General features: G+C 37.8%; 1 protein-coding gene across 7 annotated transcripts in view; it reads left to right on the top strand.

Annotated features, from left to right (window-relative positions):
* The window catches only part of LOC149313078 (nephronectin-like), an 81554-nt gene that overhangs the window by 4907 nt on the left and 49564 nt on the right, over positions 1-27083 (top strand). For 4 of the 7 annotated variants that reach the window (XM_089526020.1, XM_089526019.1, XM_089526017.1 and 1 more), the window contains exons 2-4: positions 6121-6221; positions 23796-23846; positions 26189-26281. In XM_089526020.1, the coding sequence (XP_089382146.1) occupies positions 6121-6221; positions 23796-23846; positions 26189-26281 (245 nt within the window). Of the gene's footprint in view, positions 1-6120; positions 6222-23795; positions 23847-26188; positions 26282-27083 lie in introns of those variants that run through there. The other 3 variants (XM_089526022.1, XM_089526018.1, XM_089526023.1) reach the window with 2 other exon arrangements.

The raw sequence follows: 27083 nt of genomic DNA, 5'->3' as shown, positions 1-27083 counted from the left end.
AGCACTGTCCAAGTGCTTTACAATCTGTAAGCTAATTGGCCCCAACAAGCTGGGTACTTATTTTACCAACTTACGACAGGGCAGAAGGCTGAGACAACCTTGGAGCCCTTGGGATCAAAGTCACAACCTTGTAGCTGCAGTACCAGCATTTAGCTACTGCACCACCAGGGCTCTTTTAGTATGTGAGCAGTGGGATCCAACTCAATCACTCCTTTCCATCTGAATCCAAGGAAGCCATCTCTGTGCTAAACCGATGTCTGATGTCAGTCATAGACTGAATGAGGGCAAACAAATTGAAACTTAATCCAGACAAGACAGAGGTGCTCCTGATCAGTCATAAGGCAGATCAGGGAATAGGAACTTTGCCTGTGATGGATAGGGCTACACTCCCCTTGAAATCTCAAGCTCACAGCTTGGGTGTGCTCCTGGACTCAACTCTTAGCTTTGATGCCCAGATTTCAGTAGTAGCCAGGAGTTGAAACTTGTGCTTCAGTTGAAACTTGTGCTTCAGTTGCATCCATTTCTTGAGATGTCAGATCTGGCTACAGTGATACATGCCTTGGCTACATCTGTTTGAACTACCGTAATGAACCCTATGGGACTGCCTTCAGAAACTGTTTGGAAACTCCAGCAACTGCAAAATGTCACAACTAGAATGCTGACTGGGGCCAGTTACAGGAAGCATATAACTCCTTTGTCAAAACAGCTTCACTGGCTACCTGTTCATTTCCAGGCACAATTCAAAGTGCTGGTCTTGAACCTATAAAGCCCTGCACGACTTAGGTCCACACTATTTGTGAGACTGTATCTTCCCATATGAACCAGCCAGAGCCCTAAGATCTGCAGTAGAAGGCTTTTTTTTGGTCCCACCAAGATCACACGCTTGCTTGTGAGGACATGAGAGAGAGCCTTCTCAGTGGCTGCTCCCACCCTTTGAAATGCCCCACTCCCTGACTGCTTTTTGTTGTCAAGCCAAGATATTTTTATTTAAATAGGCATTTGGTATATAAGTCATATCATTGTGAAGCAGGTGTGTTTTAGCTATACTTTTAATTTTTTGTATATTTTTGTGTGATTTTGTGTAGATTTTAATTGTTTTGAACTTTTCTGAGATTTTAAATGTTTTTTGTCTGTGAGCCACCCTGGGTCCCTATGGTGAGAAAGGTAGCATACACATGAAATAAAATAAAATAAATATGTTAGTGTGGAGGTATAGCTGGTGTTGTGGTTGGAGTAACAGTGTATAGTAGTTGGTTGGAAGCTGATGGAGAGAAGTTCGAGTGTGTATATATGGTGTATTGTACACATTGTAACTGAAGATAAAGCCTTCAGAACTTTGGATGAATCACTACGTCTGTGAGTCTTATTCTACATGCGTGAAAAGTGTGTTAGGGCATTGCAAATACTGACAGCTTTTGTGGTTTTTCTTTTTCTGCTGCTACAATCTTGTTTACCTGCATCTGGGTTGGTTTGTCCCCAGACTGCACTAGTAGTTGGTTTTTCTTCTCACCAGCATTATTAGGATTCTCTTCACTGATGAAGTGCAATTTCCCAAAAATTTCTAGGTCCCAGTGGTGTACAGGAGGTGGGTTGCTTCGTAGATTAGGGTTTCTATTGCTATCTCACCTATCCTGCTGCCAACAAACTCTCTTCTTGAGCTACCTGGGGTGGTCTTTGGGTTGATGTTGGAGTCCCCTTGGCATGGACTGCATCTGCTACAACCATGCTGAGACTGTCTGCATGAGACACTGGACTATGTTTGTTTGTTTGCTGGGTGGAGCAATGTTGATGCAGAGATGGAGGAACTATCTATAGTTCCATTGTCATGGGCAGATCAGTGGTGGGGTTCAGGTTTCCTGGGACTCAAAATCTCTACAGGGATGTGTGACTGATTAAGATGGTTTGCCCCATGAGGCTTATGGATTGGAATGGCTTCCTAATAGCTCTGGGGGGAATTTTCTTCCTGGTCAGATGATTCTGTTGAAGCTTTGATTGACCCCTGGAATGGGGGAATAACCAGGGCAGTGCACACAATTGCTTCTGAGTGTCTCCATGCTCAGGGCATGGAGCCAAATCAGCTCCTTAGAGTTCTTTTCTAGCAATTATGAATTGAATGAGATGGTGACTAGAGCAACATTTGCAGAAAACCTAGAGTAGGTTCAACTGAAACCAAGCCTCTGAAGGCATAGTCTGTGACAGTATGGACAGTCAAACAATAACAACAACAAAAACTCTGCCATAATTGCATCTGCAAAGAGCTGTTTTGAGTGGGAAGCATTCTTTTACACACTTGCTCATGAAAGGTGAATCCAAAGCATTCAACAGCCCTCAATGAACAACTTGCCTGGTACGTAAAATCATTCAGATTTACTTGACAGATGCTATAATTAATGCCAATGCAGTGGATGTGATTTTGGTTCCTGTTTATCTTGTGGCAATGGATTCATCTCAGTTTGTACAGCCCAAGGTTGTAAACAGGATACTTGGAGAGGTGAGAGCTAGCACATGTGTGTTAGACTCCTGCCCTTTCTGACTTATTAAAAAGATCTAGAGGGGGACTGGCTGAATGGGTAAGAATAGTTAGTGCTTTGCTCAAAGATGGCAGACTTTCATCAAACCATAAGGAAGCAGTTACAAGACCACTGCTTCGGGAAAAAAACCCTTTTTGGATCCTACTGTATTGGACAACTACTGGCCCAGTTTCCAACATTACATTTTTGGGTAAACTCTTGGCACATGTAGTGAGTATGACCACTTGGTTCAGTGGGTTTCTGTATGAGATGGATTATCTAGATCCATTTCAGTCTGATGTAAAGTCTAGTGATGGGGCAGAAATAACTTTACTCGCCTCGGTGAATGGCCTACATAGGGAACAAACAACAAACAAACAAGCTTCATTTATATACCACTTCATACCGCCTAAGCAGTGTCTAAGCGGTTTACAACTGGATGGGGCCAGTGGTTCAGCTGGAACATGATCAGCTTTTTTCCCCCCTATCATCAACCATTCTATCCCTATGGGCATCTTTGCAGGAATGGGACTTAAAAACACTGATTTATAGTGGTTTCATTCTTCCTGGAGGGGTGAACCTAGAAGCAGGTGAGGAGAGACTCCTTTTTGGATGAGTCATGGCAGTTAAAGTGGTGTCATACTGCTTTAATTCTAGTCTAGTCTAACCAGAGTACTGATTACTACAGCTAAGTCTGCTTTCTCCAGATAGTGATGCAGTGGATTAATCTGCCAAAGCTTATACAAGCCACTCCTAGTCTTTATTTACTCATTTATTTTTAATGGTTACCCTGCCTTTTAGGGCAGGTTGTCATGAGGTGAGTAAAAATAGTTAAATTAAACTGTTCAAAGTTGTTTAAAAACAAACAATAATAATACAAAACAAGAACAGAATAAATGAAAAGTAAGATAAAAATTTACATCGGGAGCCAGGAGTGAAAAGAATAAAAATCTTGGTGCAGTTTTTATAATTTATTTATAGTCTACTTGCCAGCTGAGCAGAGTTGTTAGTAAAGAAGATTCCTCCAGTTTGAGACCTATACACTTTAGGATGCAGTCATGCTACTCTCTGTCCAAATAGCTTGGCTGCCTGCATTATCCTTTCAAGAGATGAGAAGAATTTTGCCACGTATCAGTTACAGATATGTGGAAAAATGTGTGATAAAATAGTTGTCTGGAACTATTTTATGAAGGACTGTTTCTCCCCCGCCTTGTAAAATGTAGACCACAATATCACACACAGACAGTACAGTTACACAGTTTTGCTAGATAAATATGGAAATCCACCTTAAGCAATTGTCAGAGCTTCGAAAAGTTATTTTGTGAGTCTATAGTTCCCACAACCTTCAAGTCAATGTGGTCCTGATCTAGTGAATGAGTAAAAAATAGTGAGTAGTTATATGTGCACAAATTAATCAGATACAGATCCGAATGAGCACAGAACACATCCAGTTGAAGGCGGTGCAATCCATGCATCATGATGAGAATTTCAGTAAACATCTGATTTATGTCTGCTGTTTCTGATCTCTGGCAAGTGCTGCACATGCAGAAACCTGCTTTTGTGAATGCTCTTACTTATTTGAGTAGGACAGTCACGTATACACATGCACAAGAGTCCCGGTATTTGCATCAATTGTTGGAACAAATGCAGTAATGACTTCCCTATTTCTCTCTGGATTATAGTCCCAATAAATTGTATTACCTCATGATCATACAAATTTCTTGGAGGGCTTATTTTTAAAAATCCTACTTAATATATAAATCTTGTAGGTTGAATAATTGATAACTTGAGAAGAGAGTCAGTGAAACAGTACCCAGAGAAGACTGCAACTCAAGTTTAAACATGAACCTAGATAAGTGAAATGTTACAGTGAGTGCTGAAGAGCAGGAATGTGTGTATAATTGCTACATCTATACTGTGTCGAAATGTGAAGAAAAACTGATGCAAATTATGGACTAGGTCATGCAGAGTATAAAACAGACAGAGTGGGATCTTAAACTGAAGGATAATTTTACCACACTTTTCCCAATTCATTTAGCCATTGGTATTCATCCCATGTGGATGTCCGATTATATCAGATAAAGTATGTTTTGTTATCATGTCATTATACTTTATAAACCTAACATAATGTGGACAAGCCAAGCACTTACCCCCCGGTTCTGCCATTTCCACAGAGGCTAGTGTCTGTATCTTCATTGTATGATGAAACTTAGAAGTTTTGCATCATATCAAGAAGAATCTCCCACTGCAGTTCTAAGTCCTGCTGGGCACCACCACCAAAAAGGTTTTCTCTTCGGTCACTTAATGCTTCAACTCAGCAGAGGGCCATAGAAAATGGCTTCTCACAAATATCACAGCTGGCAAGTAGATTAATGATTAAACCTCTGAAAAGCTTTTGTGGGGGCTGGCTGATATACACATGGAGAAGTTCATTTTCTTTGTACGTTTGACAACTGGAAACTGAGTGTCAGAACACACTGTAATGAAAAATACTGCATTTCAGGTGAAATGAAATAGAACCCTTATACACTCTGCCAGGGTGAGGAATAGCTGGGCCATTTAATATCTGGAGGGCCACATGTTCCTCATCCCTGAAATATGGTGCTACTGTCTGTGATGACTCTACATACATACAGGCTATTATTTAATGCTCCTGTCAACAAGTGATATATGAACTAGCCTTAAATCTTGTCTAAGTATAAGATCAATTCATAGTAATCAAAAGAGCTGTTGAGGAAGACAATAGTTTAAAAAGAATGAAGACCAAAGTGCCACTCATAACCATCTCTGTTAGAAGGGAATGCATTGACATTTGGTACCGAAAACCTTGACTACATTAACACCCAAATCAGTGGGAAACAAATCTTGATGAGTTGTTATGTATGTGGTAGATGTAAACAGATTTTGGAACACCATATTTATTGAAATTACAGGTCAGAAACTTAGCAATGTCTTCTTCAATGGGATTACTGTCTGTGTCGTGCTGTGCTTGGTACAAACTAGAGTCTTTTACACGAAAAGTTAATTTCCTCCTTTTTTTTGTTCAGCAACTGGAACAGAGATAACACAAGGATGGAAGGGCAGTTATACTCTGACCTTAAAAAACTCAAAAACTGGACATCCATATTGTAACAACAACCTCATGGAATTTTTTTTTATCGGACTAAAGAAGATACAAATCCAAACGTTATACATTTGTTTTAAAGTACATGATATGCTTTTATTGCTTACTAGAATCAGAATATAGAATTAATTGTCTGTCATGGAACACATGCAAACTTTGGAACAATGTTCTTTACTGTATAGTAAGACCCGTTGCATCTGAACAAGATGCCAGATAAGTTCTCTTTAACATATTGTATGTTTAATATGTTTACTTTTACAATTAAAATATACTCTGACTCATGTACTATTAATGTTGATCTGTGGAATGACTTCCTTGTTTATTACAATATTCCCAATAAGTTTTTTTAAAAGAAATTGGATAGCCATTCCATCAAAAATGATGTATGTACAGAATAATGGCATTATTTTACTTGCAACAGGACTGGGTTACATCTGTGATATGGTGTTTACTCTGTTTCAATTTTATTTTTTGGTGGTGGTGTAGGTGGCCCAGGCAAATTCTTTCCACAACTGGATTGTGCCGATTTGGGAGCAGAGTCGATTGCTGCTGGGGTTGGGTTCGCCATTCATGGGGCCAGTGCCAACGTGAGTATTGCAACTGCTGGGGCTTTCAGCAACTTAAAATGGGGCTTGTACTTCTTAATAACTGCTTTCATATAATCACAGACACTCACATGATGCAGGGCTTATATCTTACAATGGGGCTTTTGCTTTTACATGGAAGGACACTGGCAGCTTAAGAATCCTAGACATTTTAAATTCTAGCTTTCTATGTTGATAGTGCTATTGGATTGGAAATGAAATACTGTAGAGAGCACAGATTATTTTCTTTTGAGCATTACTTTTAATCTGTTTTTTAAAATAGTCCATTTAATTCTCATCTGGATAATGCAATTACCTGTTGTCCAATTCTAAAAACTAAAATTAAAACATGATGGCCAGTTACTAACCGGAAGCAACATAATAGGAAGAAAATCTTTTTTGGCTCTTTAATAAAAATGTATGGTCCTCATTCATAATTAATCAAAAACTATTTGGAAATATCCCTACCAATGTTAAGGGAAAGATTTAAACAGAACAAAAAACAAAACAAAACAAAAATCCCTGGCCAAAATTATGCTTTTCTCCTTAACCTGACAGTGTCTTGTAGTAGTTCGTTTTATAATAACATTTCTTACTCTCTTATTTTCCTTTCTAGTTCATAATGTAGCACAAGACTAGAAGCTAGGGAAGTGTTGGGAATAAAAGCTATACTGGCTTTCAGCTGAATTGGAGGCACTAGCAAAATTAGTTGTGGTTCATGATCCTGTTAATTCTTCTCCTTGACTATTTGAATACTGTGTAATGGTTGTGAGTCTAATCATGGAATATTTATGAGATTATAAATTTCCACAATAGAAAGCACATCGCCTACCCATTCCAGAAAAATACAATTTAAAAAATCTGGCATACTGTGTATAATCAGATACCAGCTCACACTCAATTAAGTACATTTTTTTCAAACATTAATCTGTCTTCAAGTTTACAACAAAATGCAGTTGGTTGTAATATGACACATGTGTGTATTTCCTGTCACAGTTTGTTCGTCTTTAACGTCCACAACAGTCTGTCAGTTCTGCTAATTGGTGTTTGGCATTTGGTCAAAATCAAATTAGAAGTTTATTCCCATAATTGAGCACAATAAGTGCAATCCAAACCAAATTATATACTTCTGAGCCCCACTCTTTCTTGTAGAAAAGAGTGATATTTATGCTTAGTTCTTCCACTGAAATAAATCTAAGTAAAAAATCCTTAACTTGGTTGGATAATACATTTTTTGTGTTAAAAATCTGTGAGCATTACAAACAGTTAAATTAATTATAGATATAATTGACCTAAAATGCATCTCAGTTCACAAATTATCAATTAATGAATGTATATAGTCTTTCACAACAGACATTCTCTGGTCACCTCACAAGCAAGTGCAACACTAAAATAACAAAAATGAATGAAACTAAACACACTATTTAAAATCTAGACTCTGATCCTATAGTGTGGTCTATGCTGTGTAACTTTATACATACTTAACTACAAAGCAAAGATGCTCAAGAAAATCCCCTAGTGAATTGTGAAGATGTGTATGAGGGCATTGGCAAGAGTGTCCTGATGCACATTAGCATTCCCTAGCCAGTGTTCGGATGCTATTGGGCTGTATTAATATGCATAATCAGTTCCTAGCCATTGTCCGGATGGACACCAGGATCTCCTAATGTTCATTGGCCCCTGTTGTGCAATGGTCCCAGTGCAAAACAGTCCTAATGCACAACTGTCACTTTGTTGGCTCCCTTGGCAGTCCTTGCTGAATACAGACATTGCAAAACTGCTCAGTTCTATTTTTCTGCAGAAGTAAGTTCACTTACATAAGTACCATACTAAATTACAGCCATGGAATCATAAACTGAGATGCCCAAGGTAAAAACAAAACAAAACAAAAACATATGTTATTGGGTAGATAAAAAGTATTGAAAAGTCTTCAGAGATGGTAGCGGACATGCCTCCCATAAAGTCTTTTTCAGACCTCCAGCGACACTCCAATGTCTGTCCAAAACCATAATGCTCTCTGTCTAATTGCTTCAGTTGATAATAGGATTCACATAACTCAGGCTCTGGCATCTTTTCTTTTGATCTGAAGAGAAAGAAGAGGAATATCAGGGTGAGAGTGCTGCCTTGAAAAGTGGGTTCCCTTTGAACCATCAATGAAGGGATAGGGCTCAAGCCAATCCAGTGATGTACTTATCTCTTGCAGCTTTGCAGAACCTGATTTCCAAATAAATAGCAATACAAGTATTGTACCTTTCTGTACTGCTTATCAGTGAATTAGCACTCCCTAAGGGGTTTACAGTGTGTAAACCAATTGCCCACAACAAGCAGGGTACTCATTTTACCAGCCTACGAAAGGATGGTGCCTGACAAGAAAGTATATTGAACCAACCAACCCAGCATTTAATATCCTGCTGGGATTGGCAATAACATCTAGCCTAGCAGCACCCCAGAATACAATGTATAATCTTTTCCAGATGTTGCAAATTGTGTATGCTCTCTTTCCTGTCTCCTAATTCAGCTTCTGGAAAGGTAATGCTCACACAATAGACATAATCTTCTTAGTTTAAGGGGAGGACAAGAGGGTTTTTTGACTATATGCCAGTTTTCCTTTGAGACATAGTTCAGGATATTCAAGTAGAAATTATGTTTTCCTAGCAAACAGACACTACTTTGTAAACAATTGTCATAAAATGTGGCATATCATATCATCTGAAGTTAATATGCAACCTTGGCTCCATAGAAAAAATACCTACATTGATGTCAGATGGAAGGTGTCCTAAAATGTCTTGAAAGGTAGCGCTGAACACATTACACCAAATCATAGGTTTTTTTTTCCTTCACTGATTGATTTTGCCCAGTTTCGGTGTGCTTTGTTGTTGGCATTACTTATTAGCAGCGTATTTTCAATTTCATTCTCTGGAGCAGACCCCATTGACATTAATAGAGGTTGTCATGTTTGGTGAATTTACACCCCATGATTTTCAAAAGCAATCTGTGGGCATGTCTATAACAGGAAAAGAACCCATACCGACCGTGATTCTGATCCTATAGAAACAGATGGTGTACAACCATTTCAGCAGTGAAACCATTTCTTTTAGGTTTTAGTACAATTTTTAAAAACTCACTTCTTGCTCTGCAGTTTCCAGGAAAATCACTTTGCTTGGGTTTTTTACATGCCCATCTTCATTGGGGTGGGTGGTGGCAGTGGTGTCATTTGGAGGGTGCGGAGTTCACCCTAAGGCAGGGGATACCACTGCTTCTCAAACACCTGCATTTTGGCATAAAGGGGCTTTGGAATTCACCTGCTTCCCTTTAAAATGCTTTAAGAGATGGTGGGAGTGGGGTGATGCTCAGTGGGAGGAGAAAAGAGTACCCAGGATTTTTTAAAATTAAAATTTCAAATTTCAAAATTTAATTTTTTTAAATTAATTTTTTATTCTTTTTAAATTTTCTTTTAAAACATCACATTTTAACCACATCTTCACTATGTATATGTAAACACATTTAGGTTGTGTATATGATATTGTAATTTGAAGGTATCATTTTAAGAGTTAGGCAAAATAGTAACCTCCAGATATTTTGGACTGCAGTCCTTATTTGAGGACCTCTTCTTGCTGGGTTGGAGCTTATAAAAATGTTAGGCTTTGACATCCAAGGAGCTCCTTGTTGCCAGAGGAGGGGAAGGTATTGTGAATTCTCACAGGTATTCAGCCTAGGTAATTGTGGTCAAATTAAGTAATGCTGCTGTCACTAGGATCATTTTGCATTCAGGTGCTGTAGGAACGTGGCTCTCCATAGACAATTATTTCCTTTTTGAGAAGACAAGGGCTGCTGTCTTGTATCACACCAAAAGTCTTAGCATTCTGCTTTCCAGGAGTGGCCAACCAGTCAAACCCATGCAGGACATAATGGCGATAAACAATCCCCTGTTGCTTGTGTCCAGTTTCAGGTACTTAGAGATATACTGTTTCTTGCTAGTTTACATTCTACTGCACCAGCTGTTCATGTCATGTGTCAGAAAACATAATATAAACAGCTGGTGCAGTCAGAATGCCATCCTGTTTAGTATCCTTGATTAGTGCTCTATTTCCAGGTTTGTTATAGGAAAGTCAGTACTAAATTTCTCTCAACATCTGTTGTAGTGTCTTGACAAACTTAAGAACAGAATCCAAAGGGGTGGTTCTGTCTCCCATCAGCAAAACCAGTGCGTATGTGATATCTTCTCCTTTACAGGTCCCTGTGCACCCCAAAATCAGCTTCAAGGGGCTTGGAAACCCTCTGGAGTTTTGGAGGGCACAAAGGTCTGCAGTGAAGCTAGGAGGGGAAAAATAATGATCACGACACAATGTGTTCTAGCACAGTTATCCAAATTGTCAAGGTGTGCTGCTGCACTTATCCCTGAGTAAATTTGTCAGTTTATGATCTCAGCTCACAAATATGCATATTAACTTGGCTCTTCAAATTATAGTTTGCTTTTCCATGCCTTTCACTGTTATTCTCTTAACATTTATTTCAACAAATGTGCTCGAAGCAACATGCAATGAACAATAATCTACAAGGGAGGAAGATTTAGGATGAAACTGTAATGGATGGTCTCTAACATAAGCATATCCTTAGTGACTCCTTCAAAATGACTTGCCTTGCTATGAACAGAGAAGATATTTTAATGCAGTCATTAGGCAGAAAAGAATTCTGAAGGTACTGATTGTGTTCTGTAACTGGAATAAGCCATAATAAGGAAAATAATAATTAAAATCATATTCAAAATGAAAAAAAATGAATGGAGAATAACCTAGTGGGGAATAGAATCCTGGTCTCCAGAGTTGTAGTCCAACACTCAAACCACAATGCTACATGGCTTCTAAGAATCAGTTACTTTTTAACATTTTAATGAGAAGATTGTTTATGTTGTAATATTTGCATGACAATTAACATTTCCTTATGGCAAAGTGTTATTTTTTTAAAGTACTTTTGGCCATATTTTGCCATTTCTATCTATTTTTGCTACAACATTTTAAAAACAATGTTGATAGTAATTGGTTAATAACAAACTAGTTTACTTACTGCGGATGAAAAATTAGTTATATGGATAATTAATGAGTGGCTTGCAAAAAACAACAATAATTAATGAGTAATGCATTACTTTTTCAAGCAACATTTCCAAGCTCTGGCAAGAGGTAATCCAGTGTAATATGTCTATAAGAATGCCTTGGAATTCAGCCTGTTAGTCCCATCTGTTCAGTTTAGATACTGATAACACCATGAACATGTTGCACCATGAACAAATCAAAATAAAATCCTAAATGAAACTGATTCTGATCCCGATATCAAGACTCAAGTTAATCAAAGATGAACGATCATTCTCCTTACCTATCATCTGAGACCAGAATATCAAGTCAATTAAGATGCAATGGCACTGCATCAGCTGAGCAGTCTAGATTCTGTAGGAAGATTTATAGCATAGCTGGTACCTGAATTTACAACTGCACACTGCACACTGCAGAAGAGGCATGGCCCTCCCAGAATATTTTGCTGCCTGAGGCAAGGAACAAGTTAAATATTTGGGATGGTAGCTGAATCTTTCTTTAGCAGGCAAGCTGCGTGGCAAAGAGCTCTCTCTTGTTCCAACATCTTGCTGGAATCTGTCACCTGAAGCAACAATTTCACTCTACCTGATGGTAGGTCTGGACCTGTCTGTTGGAAGGCAACAGATATTTTAAAGTTCCTTACAAAATATTCTAGTAATAAAGGATGGCCTCATCTGACCTTGTGTACTTGCAAAACACCTATTGATTTATAGCAACTCCATGAAGTTAATAGGATTTTCTTATGCAAGAAATATGCATAGGTACAGCCTACATTGGTATTCATTGGTGGCCTCCCATCCAAGTACAAATCAGGGCTGGCCCTGCTGAGCTTCCAAGATCAGGCAGAATCTGGTGCCTTTATAGCACTTAGGCCTCTTTTACCTTGTGTATGTGGATCCAATTAGATGCATGCAACAGTGGCTTATGTCTCACCTGGATTTACTGATTCTGTCTGGGGGTGCTTAATACACTGGAATTTATTTCTACTGTTACTACCTCCCACAAAGCTTTGCAGACTAGCAAATGTTTTCAGAATTGTTGCAATGTTAATTGCTGCCGAACAGATTAAATCAGCCACAGAATACTGCATGATGACAGATGTAAATAATTACATGCTCTCCATTATGAGGAATTGGTTAATCATCCTGAACACAGCTAGGTACAGTATTTGTATAACACAGGACTTTTTTTTTTTTTTTTATAAAAAAAGCTTAAAATCCTATGCTACATTGTAGACCATCTTTAGTCATCTGTCACATCCATGTACAGTTGGATCACCCCTTCCGCAGGCTTGAGCTCACGCAGAAACCCCGATAGAAACAATTGCTCGCCCCACTGTCCTTAATGGGATTTGAGCATAAACTCAATCCCCCTTATACGATTCCCCCATGTAAAGGGCAGGCCGACTGTATCTATTTATCTGTATCTATATCTTATCCTTTTTCTTGTAATGACTTTTAAAAAAGACAGATGTCTTCTAAGGTGTAGGTATAACTGTTTTTTATCAGAAAGCAATTAACTTGAAGCATTGCTCAGTCCCTGTGTCTGTTTTCATATTCACCTCAGTGTTGATTATTGATGATTATGATGATAATTTTATTTTTGTTTATTTTCTGCCTTTTCCCAAGAACTGGGACTCAAGGTGGCTTACAAAAGTTAGAACAGTTTCAGCTAAATATTCACATCATACAAAGGTTTAAACATAATTGAACTATAATTAAATTTAAAAGCAGTTCAAAGCATAACCATTAACAAAGGGGGGGAAACATATAAACAAGACAATATATAATGAACCCCCTCCCCCCCGTGAGCAATCAGTCATCAAAGACCTGTAGAAATCAAAAAGTATTCCCTAGATATGAAAGGATAGCAACAGCTGCATCTGCACTGGAGAAATAATCTGGTTTGATGTTATCAAACCGGATTATTTCTTCAGTCCGGATGCAGCCAAGGATGGCGACACTGTAGCTTCTGTAGGAAAAGAATTCCACTGGCTGGGAGCAACCAACAAGAAGGCCCACTCCTAGATTCCTACCAGGTGTACATGTAAGGGTGGTGGGACAGAGAGTAGGCTTCTCCAGAAGATCTGAAACTATGGGCAGACTCGTGTGGGAGAATACAGTCCTTCAGATAACTTGGACCTAACTGATAGAGGGCTTTGTAGTTATAACAAGCACTTTGAATTGTGTATGGAAATGAAATAGCAGCCAGTGGCACTGTTGTAACTGTGAGTCTATTTGAGTGTCACGTGCACCAGAAAACTTCCATCAGGACCTCTTATGGCTAATAGCTTTGTGTGGAGTGGCGCAGTTATGAGGGAGGATTCATTGGTAACTGCAGTGCAGAATGGGTTAACCACTCATCCTGTGTAATACCACTGTCTTGAGTTGGGGGTGGGGTGACAGGTGCTGCTGTAACTGGTATGGAAAAAGATGTTCAAGAATGAAAATAAATGAAGGAAGGTAAGCAGCAATGAGCATAGTTTCACTGCCTTGAAACTACTTCAAGCTCTCCACTTTTTGTTGAATTGCACCCTGGAATGCAATTGAATTTCATTAGTATTATTTACTATTTCATTTACACAAAATACTCAACACTGTGAGGGTGCAAAATATTTTTTATTGTGGCATGTTAGTCAAAATCAAACCGGCATGTTGGGTTGCATAGGATTTCACCCTCTCTGCTGTAACATACCTAAATAAGCTCTGGTACAACCCACTGCCTCCAGAAGTCATCTAAATAGTTGAATGGAATCTACCTGTGTGCATTTCCTGTGCATTTCTCAGATGAAATACACCTATAGGCCCCAGAAAACACATCTAAGTAAACAGTATCATGAAATCTAAGGAGTTATCCAATCAAGTGTGGAACAGAGTCGTACAGAAGTCCCAATTAGGATTACGTTGTAGAACATCTTTCCAAATTATGAATGCTCATTAGAGAACCATTAAATCCATTATTACAAAATGGAAAGAATATGGCTGAACTGCGACTTTGGTGAACAGGTCATTTACCAAAACTCAGTGAGCATTTATGGAATGCATTAGTTTGAGAAGCAACTAAGAGAACAACAGTAACTCAATAGGAGCTGGAGAGATCAGCAGCTGCTGGGAGAAACCATCCCCGAGACAACTGCCGCCCAGATATTCCACAAAGTTGGACTTTATGGAAAACTGGTGAAAAAAAGCAGTTGCTGGGGGAAAAACAACACTTATCAAAGCCTTGTGGAATTTGCAAAAAGACATATGAGAGACAAAGTAAACAGTAAAGAGTGGTCTCTCTGGTCTGATGAGATCAAATTTAACTTTTTGACCTTCCAACAAAATTCTGTTTATAACTCAAAGGCAATGGTGTTTATTGTCCTAAGAACATTATTCCCACAGGGAAGCATGCTGCTGTTGGAAAATGATGTTGCAAGGATTGGGGAAATGGTCAGGATGGATGGTAAGATGGATGGAGCCAAATGCAGGGCGAACTTTAGAGAAAAACCTGTTTCTATCTGCAAAGGACCCAAGCCTAGAGTGAAGTTCACCTCACAGCAGGACAGTGACTCTAAATACATAGCCAGAATAACACTGAAGAGGTTATAAAACAAGAACCTTAAAAAGAATTCACTTTAAGTTCATACCTCATTCCAACTGAGAATCTGTGGTAAGACTAGAAATGGCAAAGGGTCCCCATTCAACTTGACAGAGATAGATGAATTTTGCCAAGAAGCAGGAGCAAAAGCTGCAGTATCTAGATGTGCAGAGCTGATAATGACATACCTCAAAGACTTACTGCTGTAATTGCTACAAAAGGTGTTCTATGAAGTATTGAAACAGGAGGTGAATACTTATGCAGCTAAAAAGTGCCAGTTTATTTTTGTTTCTGTAGCTTTTGTGCCACAATAAAAATATTTTGCACTATCATACTAGATTACCACACTACATTCTTATAGTGCTGCTATTCCACTTTAACTGGCTGCCTCCTGTTGCATTCTGGGATTTGTAGTTTTAGGAGGGGTGTTTAGAATTCTCAGCCAAAGAGCCCTTAGGCCTCATTGAACTACAAACCTCAGAATGCAATAAGAGGCAGCCAATGCAGTAAAGGTGGAATAGCAGCACTATAAGAGTGTAGTGGATAGTGCTGAATGTCTCATGTATATCAAGTGGTAACAATGCCAGGTTGTACCACAACAAGATGCATGTCAAGGTGCATGTGTGTGAATATTTCTACAAGGCACTGTAGTTAGTTTTTAAGAATCCAGAGTGTTCTTTTTCCTGAATAGAAGTTGCCTCTTTATGGTGTTTGTCAGAGGAAAAGCTGACCTTCATAAAGAAGATCATATATCACCTTATGGTTACGGGATTGTAAAAAGGTTTTCTCTGGCTATTGTATAATTGCATTTATTTACACTGCAACATCCTGTCTTGCATTGGTTTAAAAGCAAAAAGAGTACTTTGCACTTTCAGATAGAAAACATACTTGGCTGATAATAAGAATGCCATAACAGAAATTCAGGCATGGATCTTTTCAGCGTAGCATATGAAACAGCAAGCTTATTTCCTGCAGAGTTCAAGATTATAGGTTTTTTATGTGTGTGCTTAGTGGAGACAGAATTCATTTGCTCTTCAAATATATTGCAGGCTTTTAATGTGTGTGCTTAGCGGAGGCAGAATGCACCTGCTCTTCACTCAAATATATTGATTTCCAAAGATTCTCTGAAGGTAGGATAAGTTTTGAAACCAGAGGAATGGCAACTCTAAGCACTCATAGTGACATGATTTTGAAAAGGCATCTTCTTTAAAAAGCCAAATCAAAACCACTAGGGCAAGGGTGGGAAAACCAGTCTCCCCATAAATCCATTTTTGTAAGCTCCATCATTAAATTTGCCTAGGTTCTGCTGAAAGAGACATGCATTTTCACTTGAAAACAGTGTGCATTCACCTTGGGTTTAAACCAAACCACATCCCTAATGAAAGCATATTGACTTATCAACAATGCTATGCTATGTTTTCAACTGAAGTCATATCTAGAGGTTGGGAAGACATTTAGTATGGCAGCAAAATTGGAGAATAGGGTGCAGCTCCTGGTGGGTTTAGGAGAACAGATTTGTCCCATCTATTTCCAGAAGCAGCCCTTCTGTTGTGTTAAGGCTACAGTCCACCACAACAACCTCCTGTGAAAGCAAGACTGAAATCAAAGTCAGCTTTACTGGATTACTTTCTGGTGTTTTATACCTGCCTTAAGGAACTAAGCTGGCACAGAAATGGCATATTTGAAGAAAATCTTTTGAAAAATCTCCAGAAACACAGGTCTGCAAATGACAGGCTTCTCCCTATTCTAATGAAAGAAAAACCTCCCACTCATATTTTTGAGGGAACAGTGTTTGGCCTCGATCCTATTCAAATGAAGAGTGGTATGTGCCTCAAGGCCTTTCCTGTAAACCACATAAACTCTTTGCCATTTCTGTATATTTGTATGTTAATAGAACTGTTTTGGTTACCGCACAGGGCAAGGTACACAACCAGACTTGTTTTTAAAAGAAAAACACTGTGGTGTAGTAGTTAGAACTTTTGGTCAAGGAATCATTTGGTGCATCAGATCCTTATCTAGCCACGCTGGACTAACTTTGGGCCAATCAGACCTTCTCAGTTAATCAAGTTGTTAGGATAAAATGGAAGTAGAGCAGGGGTCAGTCATGACCATGTACACTGAGCTCCTTGGAGGAACAGTGATTTGAAAATACAATATATAATATATATATTTAAGACTCTCAAAGTTCGGAAGGAAATAACCGTGGGACTTCTGTTTGAACAGCACCTGAAGGACAAGTCACTAAGTCCCAAGCCCCAGAATCAGATGACATTCCAGCCTGTTGTTACAACTTAGAATAAGGCTTTTCACTCCCATCCCCTTCCTGCGGCAATTTATCTGTTAGCAGCCTAGCTGCTCCATTTTGCTGACAGTTAAGGTTCCATATACATTTCAGATGAAAGTAGGTTCCATTGAGTACAGTGGGAGTAAACATATAGACTTGTGCTGTCAGTCTTGTCTCATTTCATCTCTCCTAGATAGGAAGACAAATCTGGAACTGTCTTCTACATCAAGTTGAAGGGTTACTTTAAGATAATGCTTCTTTGCATGGACTGATATGATCCTCTTTCTAATACAAGTTAGCAATGGCTGGAATATATTAAATGCCTACATGACACATATAGTATATTTATGCTGAACATGATAATATTACCAGTCTATTAAGGAGCAGGGTGAATGAAAGGGCACTTACCATGATGGGAGTATAGGAGGCATATTGGTTACATCATATCTATTTTTAATGGACACAAGTGACAGATTACTTTTAGAAACCCCCCCCCCCCCCCGTGTGTGTGTGTGTGTGTATTTGTGCATGTGAGTGAGTGAGGTTACCCTAGTGCAGCCTTCCCTATCTTGTGCTGGACCAAAACTCCCACTACTTCTGAAGAGTATGGTTGATGTAAGCTAATAACCATGTTGTCTGGGTCCATGACATCTGGACATACCTCGCTAGGATGGGGAAGCTTCCATCTGTATGATTAAAGAATGATACTACTTCATTTCACCATCTACTTCTCATATACTAACTCAGCTTCTCTTGCAACAAACCAGTAAAGCAAGGTCACTATTATTACACCTTCCTTTTTAGCAGCATAAACAAAACTAGACAATAAAGGCTTGCTCAAGGTTTGTTGTGCATGTATGAGTTTTGGATTGCCTGGCTAATAGGTTTCACTTTTGACAATACATTGCACTAGGCCATGAAAGACTTTTGTTCAAAACTTTTAAAAGAAGTTTTCTTTTGGCATGCCATAATACTGATGGAACTACAATATCTCCACTGTTTGTTACATGTATTGTTATTGTTCTTCATTCACAATAAACACATTCTTATGAACTGCTGATCCAACATAGTCAGCTGTTTTCAAACATCCTGCCTTTTGAAAATCAAAGCAGACAGTTTGCCTACCAAATAAAGAATAGACTTCCCATGGGGATCCACGTGTACAATGAACCCCTGGTGGGAAGTGGAAAATTGATCTCTGTGATTCTTCTAGGTCTACCCCATCTCATATGTACAGCGCTGTGTATAATTACAGCGCTTTAGAAATAAAGTTTAATAATAATAATAATAATCATATGTATTTGTGATGTAAGAGAATGAGATTTGCTGGGACACGTGTGTGCACTGGGCAAACATGCTCACACATACAGTTGAAGTTTGGGAGTAACAAAATGCAGATTACATTGTTATTTGTAATCAATTCCTCTTCCCAGCAATGTGGATTATTTTAATAGATCCCTTTGCATAGTGATCCAGTCTAACACAACTATGTCTTTAAGTTCTGACCAAATTGCAGTATTTCTTGTCAACATTTTCTACACACCACTTCAGAAAAATCTGGGATGTTTATGTTAGCTTATCAGACATGAAAGACAGCATGTGTGATTCTCTAGAACATTTCACCAATGCTATCCAATAATATACATCCATAGGGAGAGCTGAAATTCAGTTTGCATGGGGCTATTTTTTGACTAAACATGTCTGGCCAGAGATTGTTAATTGTGGAAGGGATCAGAACACTCCCCTGAAACCTCTGTGAAGTCCCATTCTCATGATATGGCAATGCAGATGCATGGACCAGGGAGTGAAATTATATTTCCATATGTTTCAAAAGCCCATAAAAAAGAAGTAACTGCCATGCTTCAAAAATGTAACTCTTTACTTTCATGAAAATAACTAAAACCTTTCATTATTTTAAGGAAAATCTGAATGCAGCACCATGATGCACAGTATGAACCAGCACCTCATTAATGTTCCATAGTTCTCTTCTATTTACACTTGTAATAGTTTTGATCTTTTTCTCCCCCTGGGATCAGGTTGCTCTTACACTGAGAACATCAGTGTACTTAGGATTGTGAATTCCAAGTCTAGTGACCACTCCTAACAGTTTTGTGTATGAGTTAAATTGCATGTGGAATAAAATGGATCCCTGTTGGCCAATTACCCTGGGTGTCAAATGGAAGTATTCTGACATCATCTTCTTGACTCACTTCTTCAAGGACTAGAGTCACCATAAAATGATGTCTCAAGTCCTATTTTGGACAGGTGACTCAGAAGGACACCTTGATTGAGGCCATTAACAGCAGGTGAGAGATAAAAAAAATTCAACAAGGACACACTCGCTCTGTTGAGTTCTTTACACAGACCATCGACAAATGTTCTCTCAAAGTGGTCTCTGTCTTATAATCAGGCCCAAGGCCAATTTAAAATGGAGCTAGATAATCCATTTCATCTAGAAACTTCTGAAACTGTGCTGCCAACATACACTTTATCACCTTTCCTCCAAAATATCTTGTACTTCACATAATGAATCTGGATGGAGAAAGCTAATTTTAGATGGTTAAGCTTTGTCCATAGACTGTGCCACAGCCCAATTATAGCTGCCTTGGACATCCAGTTCCTAATTGATTTGCCAAACCAATTTGATGAGCCAGAAGTATACCTAAAGTGTATAGTCAGAATTTAATGAAGAATTTATTGCTTCTGTTATTTACTGTCACCTTTATAACTGCCAATGAAATTGAACAACAGAAAGCCTTCATATTGTATTAATCCATTAGTCAGTATATGTGTTAAGTAGAATTTTTGCAAAGATAGCTGCATTTTTGAACTTCTCTTGGCTTCTGTCTCCTGAATCAAACTTTCCATATCTGGCGGCAGTCATAAATACACTTATTAAGCAATAAATTCTGAAGATACAGTGGGATTGATTCTGTTAATAACATACATTTCAAATCAAAGATCTTCATGGAAAGTGAAAACATGGCCAATATACTCTTGTACATGTTGTCTGTCTTACTACCAATGCTTGGAAAAATAGCTAGCAGTGGCGTTCTGGGGGTTGTCATCCGGAAAGCAAATGTATCCTAACTTAACTTTGGTGGCATGTTTAAAGACCTTATAAGGACTTCCATGTCATCAGCCTTTTTGATCATCTCCACATGAACTAAGAGCACACTTTAGGGCAGTAGTCCCTAGGTATTTTCATGCTGTTGCCCCTTTCTCCTTGAGTAATAACTCTAGCATCCCCATTGCCTGTTTCTTGATATTAGTTGAGTGGGAATTACTTTCAAAGCCAGTATCAATAAAATATCTTTGATCACAGCCTCATAACCAGCTGCTTTGCTTAGTCAAGTTCACTAAAGCACTTTCAGTACAATGCATGTATGAAAATCTATGCAGGGAATTATGGAGGGTGCTGAAGATGCTGCTATAACCAATGGGCTTTGCATGCTTTCTGCCTTCTTGCTACAGTTGCAAAGAAACAATGCTCTAAAAATGCTGTTCTTCCTTTATGCTTTGGGGTTAAGAATATATGCTACAATCTGCCATCTCGACTAGTTTATGTTCCTTTTAATACATGTTTATACTTCATAGTGGCAATCATATCAGTGCAGTTCTGTATAATAATTTCAGGTGCCCTAATCTGAATTTTTCAGTAAAAATAAGATTTTGATCAAAGGATGCCCTGGAATGGTGTTTACTCATTAAGAAGGAGCTGTATAGTTTGGGACTACAGACTACAGACTGAGTCTCCCTTATCTGAAACGCTTGAGACCATGCAGGGGTAGCTGTGTTGGCCATTTAACAAATACAAACAAAAATCCTTTAGTGATACCTTTATTGGCCAACTGAAATGAACATGTTTTGGATATTGGATTTCAGAATACCTGTATTTGCATATACATACATAATGAGATATCTTGGAGATGGGACCCAAGTCTAGACACAAAATCAATTTATGTTTCATATACATCTTATACACATAGCCTGAAGATAATTTTATACAATATTTTTAAATAATTTTGTGCATGAAACAAAGTTTGTGTACACTGAACCATCAGAAAGCTGTCTCAGACATCCATGAAAAAATGTTTGGGGGTTTGGAATATTTCAGATTTTGGAATTCTGGGTAAGGGAGACTCAACCTGTGCTATTTTTATTTTTTATGTATCAAACTTTGAATCTTTATGTATGTTGTATTTAAAAATACAGAACTGCATTATTGTGTTTTTGCAGGAAAATGAGGTTCTGCTATTCTTTATTTCTTCAGTCATTTTATTTTAAATCAGCTGGTTGTATTTGATGAAACGCATTGCAAGGGAATAAGTGCTGTGTAATAAGGAAACAGTATCCTTTCTCAATGTCCATTGAAACTAATTGTTCCCATACACAACAGTGTCCTTGCTTTACAACAAAAATTGTGCTAAAAATATACATTATTAGTGAGCCCTTCCCTGGTGTTTTCATTTGCACTATCTTTGTGTTACATTTTGTTCACAATAGGTAGACTTTGTACATGGGGTGCATGTATGATTGGAAAGTAGGTAGCTCTTGCTTGTCCTGACCTCCATGTGTTTAGCTGAATACCTAAATGGAGAATATGCTCATTCAGCATGTATACCCACAAGCATTCTCCATCTGCGTCCTCAGTTGTACTCAGAGGTTAACCGTTCTCAGTATATAATTAGAACTTCTTTGGTGATAAAGAGCTGCACTGATAACCTTTATTCAGTAAATAAATGGTAATAAATTTGTACCATTCCTCACTCCTATACACATTTCCTGTTGCTGATATTTGATGGTGCAAACAAGGCTGTGGTAATTAGGATGCCTTACAAGGGCTCTCTTGGTGACCTGTGCACCTGGTTCCTTTCAGTTTTGGACCTCTCTTAGGCTGGCTTCTTTTTCTTTTGTTTTTGTTTTACATAGATTCTAGATTCCTTTGAGGGAAGAAAAACAGAAAAAGAGGAGAAATTTGTAATGTGAATTGAGTGTTCTATCCATGTTTTCCTATTTTCATTACAAACCTGACAGACACAAGAGCTGCATTAGATGTGAATATTCCGAGAGTTGACAAAAGTTCACAAAAATATGCTGAGACTTGCTATCACTATAACAGTGATTTACTAATGTACAAGTTCCAAACTTGTATCTTAAAAATATCTTCAAGCTACATCCACAATACACAAAATTTAATGAAGTTTAATTTGTTCACATGAAATTTAATGATGTTTAATTTGTTCAGATGTAATTCCATCTGATAGTAACTCCATGGCCTAAAATTGTATTAATTCAGACTGCACATCCCACTGACCACTTTCATTTTATTCTTTTACATTACTCTCTATTGGTGCACTTTGATTCAAGTGTTCTACTAAAGTTGCAACTGATTGAATCATTCTCCTCCAAAGGAGGAGATTCCATCACACTCTGAGCCAGCAGAGTTGAACAGCTCTTTTCACCAGGAAGGTCTACCAGAAGCTAAGTTGGAAGCTCTTTTCCTGTGGTTTAAATCCATCACTCTGTGTCCTAGTATCTGGAGCATCAGAAAATGAGCTCACTCCATCCTCAATGCGACATGACTTCCAATATTTAAACATGCCTATCATGTCACCTCTTAATCTTGTCTTCTGCAGGCTAAACATACCCAGCTCCCTAAGTCAGTCCTCATAGGGCATGGTTTCCAGACCTTTCACTATTTTGCCCACTCTCCTGGACACATTCCCACGTTTCAATATCCTTCTTGAATTGTAGTACCCAGAACGGGACACAATATTCCAGGTGAGGTCTGACCAAAGCAGAATAGAGTAGTACTATTACTTCCCTTGGTTAGGCACTTCATTATTAACTGATAACAGTTAATAATGAAAGCTGGTATGAATCCATTCTGGGCATTAGATTTTGAAGTTACTATTAAGTTCCTAGCCCTTATCCTGAAAATTCGCATCCTGGATAGCTTCTTTCAGGTTCAGACTAAAATTACAGCTGGTTTTATCACCTCACTGACATTGTGAAGCCAATTCCTTTTATTTTCTTAGGTAAGGTATAGGGAAGATTTGACTCTTTCCATTGAAAATTTGAACACCCTTTCCATTGGTTAAACTGGTTCCAGTTGGTGAAAACAGGTGTTTCACAACCGCTTGGAGGGACTTCTCCAGGCCCTATTGCGGGCACATTTTGGTATTATAAATAGCTATGAAAGGATACTGTCTCTTTAAGGCCAATTTTTCTCTCTCTAGAGAATGGTTTGCATTTAGACCTTGGAATGGAGACATACTTTTATGACTGGAAGAAAGGGGGGGAAATCCCTGACCTAGTCACTGTTTAGCTAGAGTTCTTTTTCTGTCAGAACGACAATAGCATAACACCGTTCCTTTTTAGTGACTTTTATAGAGAATGTATCTATTTCCAAACATCTCATAATAGGATAGTGACTTAAGGTGTTTCTATTTTTAAATGTGTCCTAGTTTATTATTATTTTTATTTGAGGGGAAAAAAGCTTTGAATGTTGAATGTGTGTAAGTCTCCAGGAATGTAGCAAGTTGATAAATTCCCAGCCAAGTCCATCCTCTCTGCACGTGGAAAAAGAGTTGAAATTGCTTTTTATGGACATTTGTTTTGCAGCTTTCTACATCTTAAGGCAGAGAATAGCCAGGATAAGGTGCCAACCCAAAGGTTAGCTGAACATATTTCTTGAAATAATTTTGGCACAATGGTGTGACGTCTGAAGTCATGTTTGGGATATAAGATGTATATATAAACTAAAAGGAAATATGATGCATTATTGACATGATTTTAGAAGGATGAAGGAATTCCCTGTAAACTCTAGATTTAATGACTAATGTGACTACATTATTTTCAGTCATATCTTTCTGCCTATCAATGTGTCTGTGTCTTAACATATTTAACTATTTAAATAATGTTAAATAACTTTAAGCTCCAAACAATTTACTTCATCCATTTAGAAGTGTTGATAATTTTTGTGAGATATCACTTCAAAGGATCTGAATTCATAGTCATCTGAAGTAAGTGTGAGCAGTGTTAAAATACAGAACAGTCCTATAGAAACTTAGCGGGGCTTACTTTTGGGTAAACATGCATAGGATTGCACTGTACAAACATGCATAGGATTGCACCAGTACAAAAAGCAAAAAAGGTGGATGTATCTATCATAATGTCTTAATTTTTTCCCATGTCATTTCCAGCTTTCCTTGTAGCATACTAGTGTACCAGGTGTGATAGTTCAGAACCATTGCTTCAGATTTGACTGTATGAGTAACTTTCTGGAGATATTCCAATATGATGTACTATACTAAGGAATGTTTGTTATGCATTATCTTTTATATGCAATATTGATTTACTATTAATACAAGTAGTTTAACTGCTAGGCCAATGTGTGCTGTACACGTGCACACACAAGTAAGTGTTACCATTTTTGTGTGCACAATTAAAGGACATTGTCGAAAGCTGCAGTAGAATGTTGTTTGCACTGATTAGCTCATACAGAATCCTAATCTGAGACCAGAATCTGTCATGTAGTTGAAGATCTCTTTTGAAATCCAATGCTTGCTTTATTTATAATCATCATTAGATTAGTTTTCTAATTTATTTCTCTACTGCATATGAGAAGTATGTATGCAGCATTTGGCACTGTCATTCCAATATGACAGAGTGAGCATTTGCACATTGAGCTGCTTAAAGATTAAAGGCCAGCTGCCCATAATAAAGATTTATGAAAGCACATTAACAAGTTTTAAATGTTAACCACATTTTAACCACTACCATTACAGCAAACAGTTTGAGTATTCATTATCCAAAAATTCAGAAATCTGAAATTCTACAAAATCTAAAACTTTTTTCGTGGGTGGGTGAGATAGTGACACTTTTTCTTTCTGGTGGTTCAGTGTACACAAAAGTATTAAAAATACTATGTATAAAATTACCTTCAAGCTGTGTGTGTAAAGTATACATGAAATAGATGAATTTCGTTTATAGACTTGGATTCCATCTCCAAAATATCTCATTATGTATATGCAAATATTCCAAATCCAAAACATGTCTGATCCCAAGCATGTCAGATAAGGGATACTCAACCTGTAATAATCTTCCTTGAATAAAGTAGTTATTTTATAAGGTTATGCATATTTGATTTATTAAGTATTTTTAAATTCTTGGTTATCTCAAATAGAATTTTGGTGCCCTTCTTCAAGCACTCTTTTTTCATAGAAAATTTAGACAATATTATTGCTATTCTATTGTGTTCCAGTGTTTTTTGTGCTGCTCACAACTGATATGTTTGTAATATTTTTGACAATAAAATCCAATTGCAGGATTAGAGTAGTACAGCACTACTGAAATGTTTGAGGGCTAGTTCACATTTAGTAAAGGCTTTTTTTCTTGCAGCTCTTACCCTTGTTGTTTCTTTCTGTTTAATGTGCTTGAGAGATTGCAGAATAATTGCTCCTTACAGCATAGTTCTGTGTTTAATTTCCTGAGAGTAAACTCTGTTGAATTTAACAAAATTCACTTTTAAGTATACTATAAACAGAGCAGAGTTGTAACATAAGCTTTCATAGAATTGGTCTACTTCCTCAGATGCCCCTGTGGAAGTACTGTAGACCAAATCTATGAAAGTTTATGCTACTCCTTCTTTTGCTCAGTTAGTTTCAAAGGTGTTACAAGATCCCTTTGCATTTAGTTGTCCTGCAGTGCATTATCTCAGTAATATACATACCATATATTATATTATAAATTAAATGTAATTTTCTCTCTTAAAAATAAGAAAGTTCATCTTTTAAAATTAATGTTAACATTTTAATTAAATGTTGCATGGAGAGAATTTGTGGGGGAAAGTTGTAGCAGAGGATGGGGAAGAATTAAGGAGTCACACATCCCATCCTTTTTGCTTTAAATCATCCCTCATTGCTCATTATATTAAAATGAATTGTTATAGTGGGCTACTATGTGTGCTTCAGTTAGATAAGGAGAATGACAAAACTGCTTTTGTATATTTGCAGCTGTGTGTCAGCCTGGATGTAAACATGGTGAATGTGTTGGACCAAACAAATGCAAGTGTCATCCAGGATATACTGGGAAAACATGCAATCAAGGTAAGAAGACAAAAACAAACCCAAAGCAAACATTAAAAGGAAGCAAGATCCTTGGAATTTTTCAAATACATTTGAAACTAACTACATGATTTGTCAAATCTAGCAGCAGAGTGTAGTTTCTTATCAGAGCAATATGTTGTTCAAATGAAATAATCGGTGGGGACTCTGGAGATTAATACTGAGTAAAACATCATTGGCTCCCTGGGTCATCGGAGAAACTATAGAGGTTTTCAGGGGCATGACAGGGCCAATTGGTTTGGTTTGGCAGGGCTCAAGATCAATAGTCTTATGCACCTGTGATCCTTTTTTTCTTGCAGTAGGTAAGGAAGGAGGTGAAGAGAGTGGCACTTTTAATCCACTTGAATTTACATTATTCTCAAAGAAACATGCTCAGGAGTCATTCTTAGTGCAATCAAATCATGACTTTAGTATTAGTATTTTAAAACATTGAAGGAATCTGCAGTGAAATCTTTACCTCAAAATACTGATCCTGATGCATATAGTAAGTACCCTTTTTTAAACGAAAATTAAGAAGATTATTTAACATATTGTGAAAAAAGAGGAAATGCATCACCAAAAGAGAGGATGAGAGAGGCACTTTTCATGTGCTAAGTATATGTAAAGTTTCATATTTAAAAATTACTATAATTCAAAGAGAAATGCATTCCATCTCTCAGTAGTGAGAAAGCTTCTGATCAGAGGTCCTGTATGCCTGCAAAGTCTGCTGATCATGTGCTAACTGTTGGGCCTTGTCTGCTCTCCTGTCTTATGTCTCTGGGCTTTGACAAGACTGTCCTTCAAA

The sequence above is a fragment of the Sceloporus occidentalis genome, unplaced genomic scaffold (genome assembly GCF_023333645.1).
Source record: "Sceloporus occidentalis isolate IW3139 unplaced genomic scaffold, rSceOcc1.0.p SCAF_5, whole genome shotgun sequence".
NCBI lineage: Eukaryota > Metazoa > Chordata > Lepidosauria > Squamata > Phrynosomatidae > Sceloporus > Sceloporus occidentalis.
Note: the sequence above shows the minus strand (reverse complement) of the source record. Positions and strands in the feature narration are given on the sequence as shown.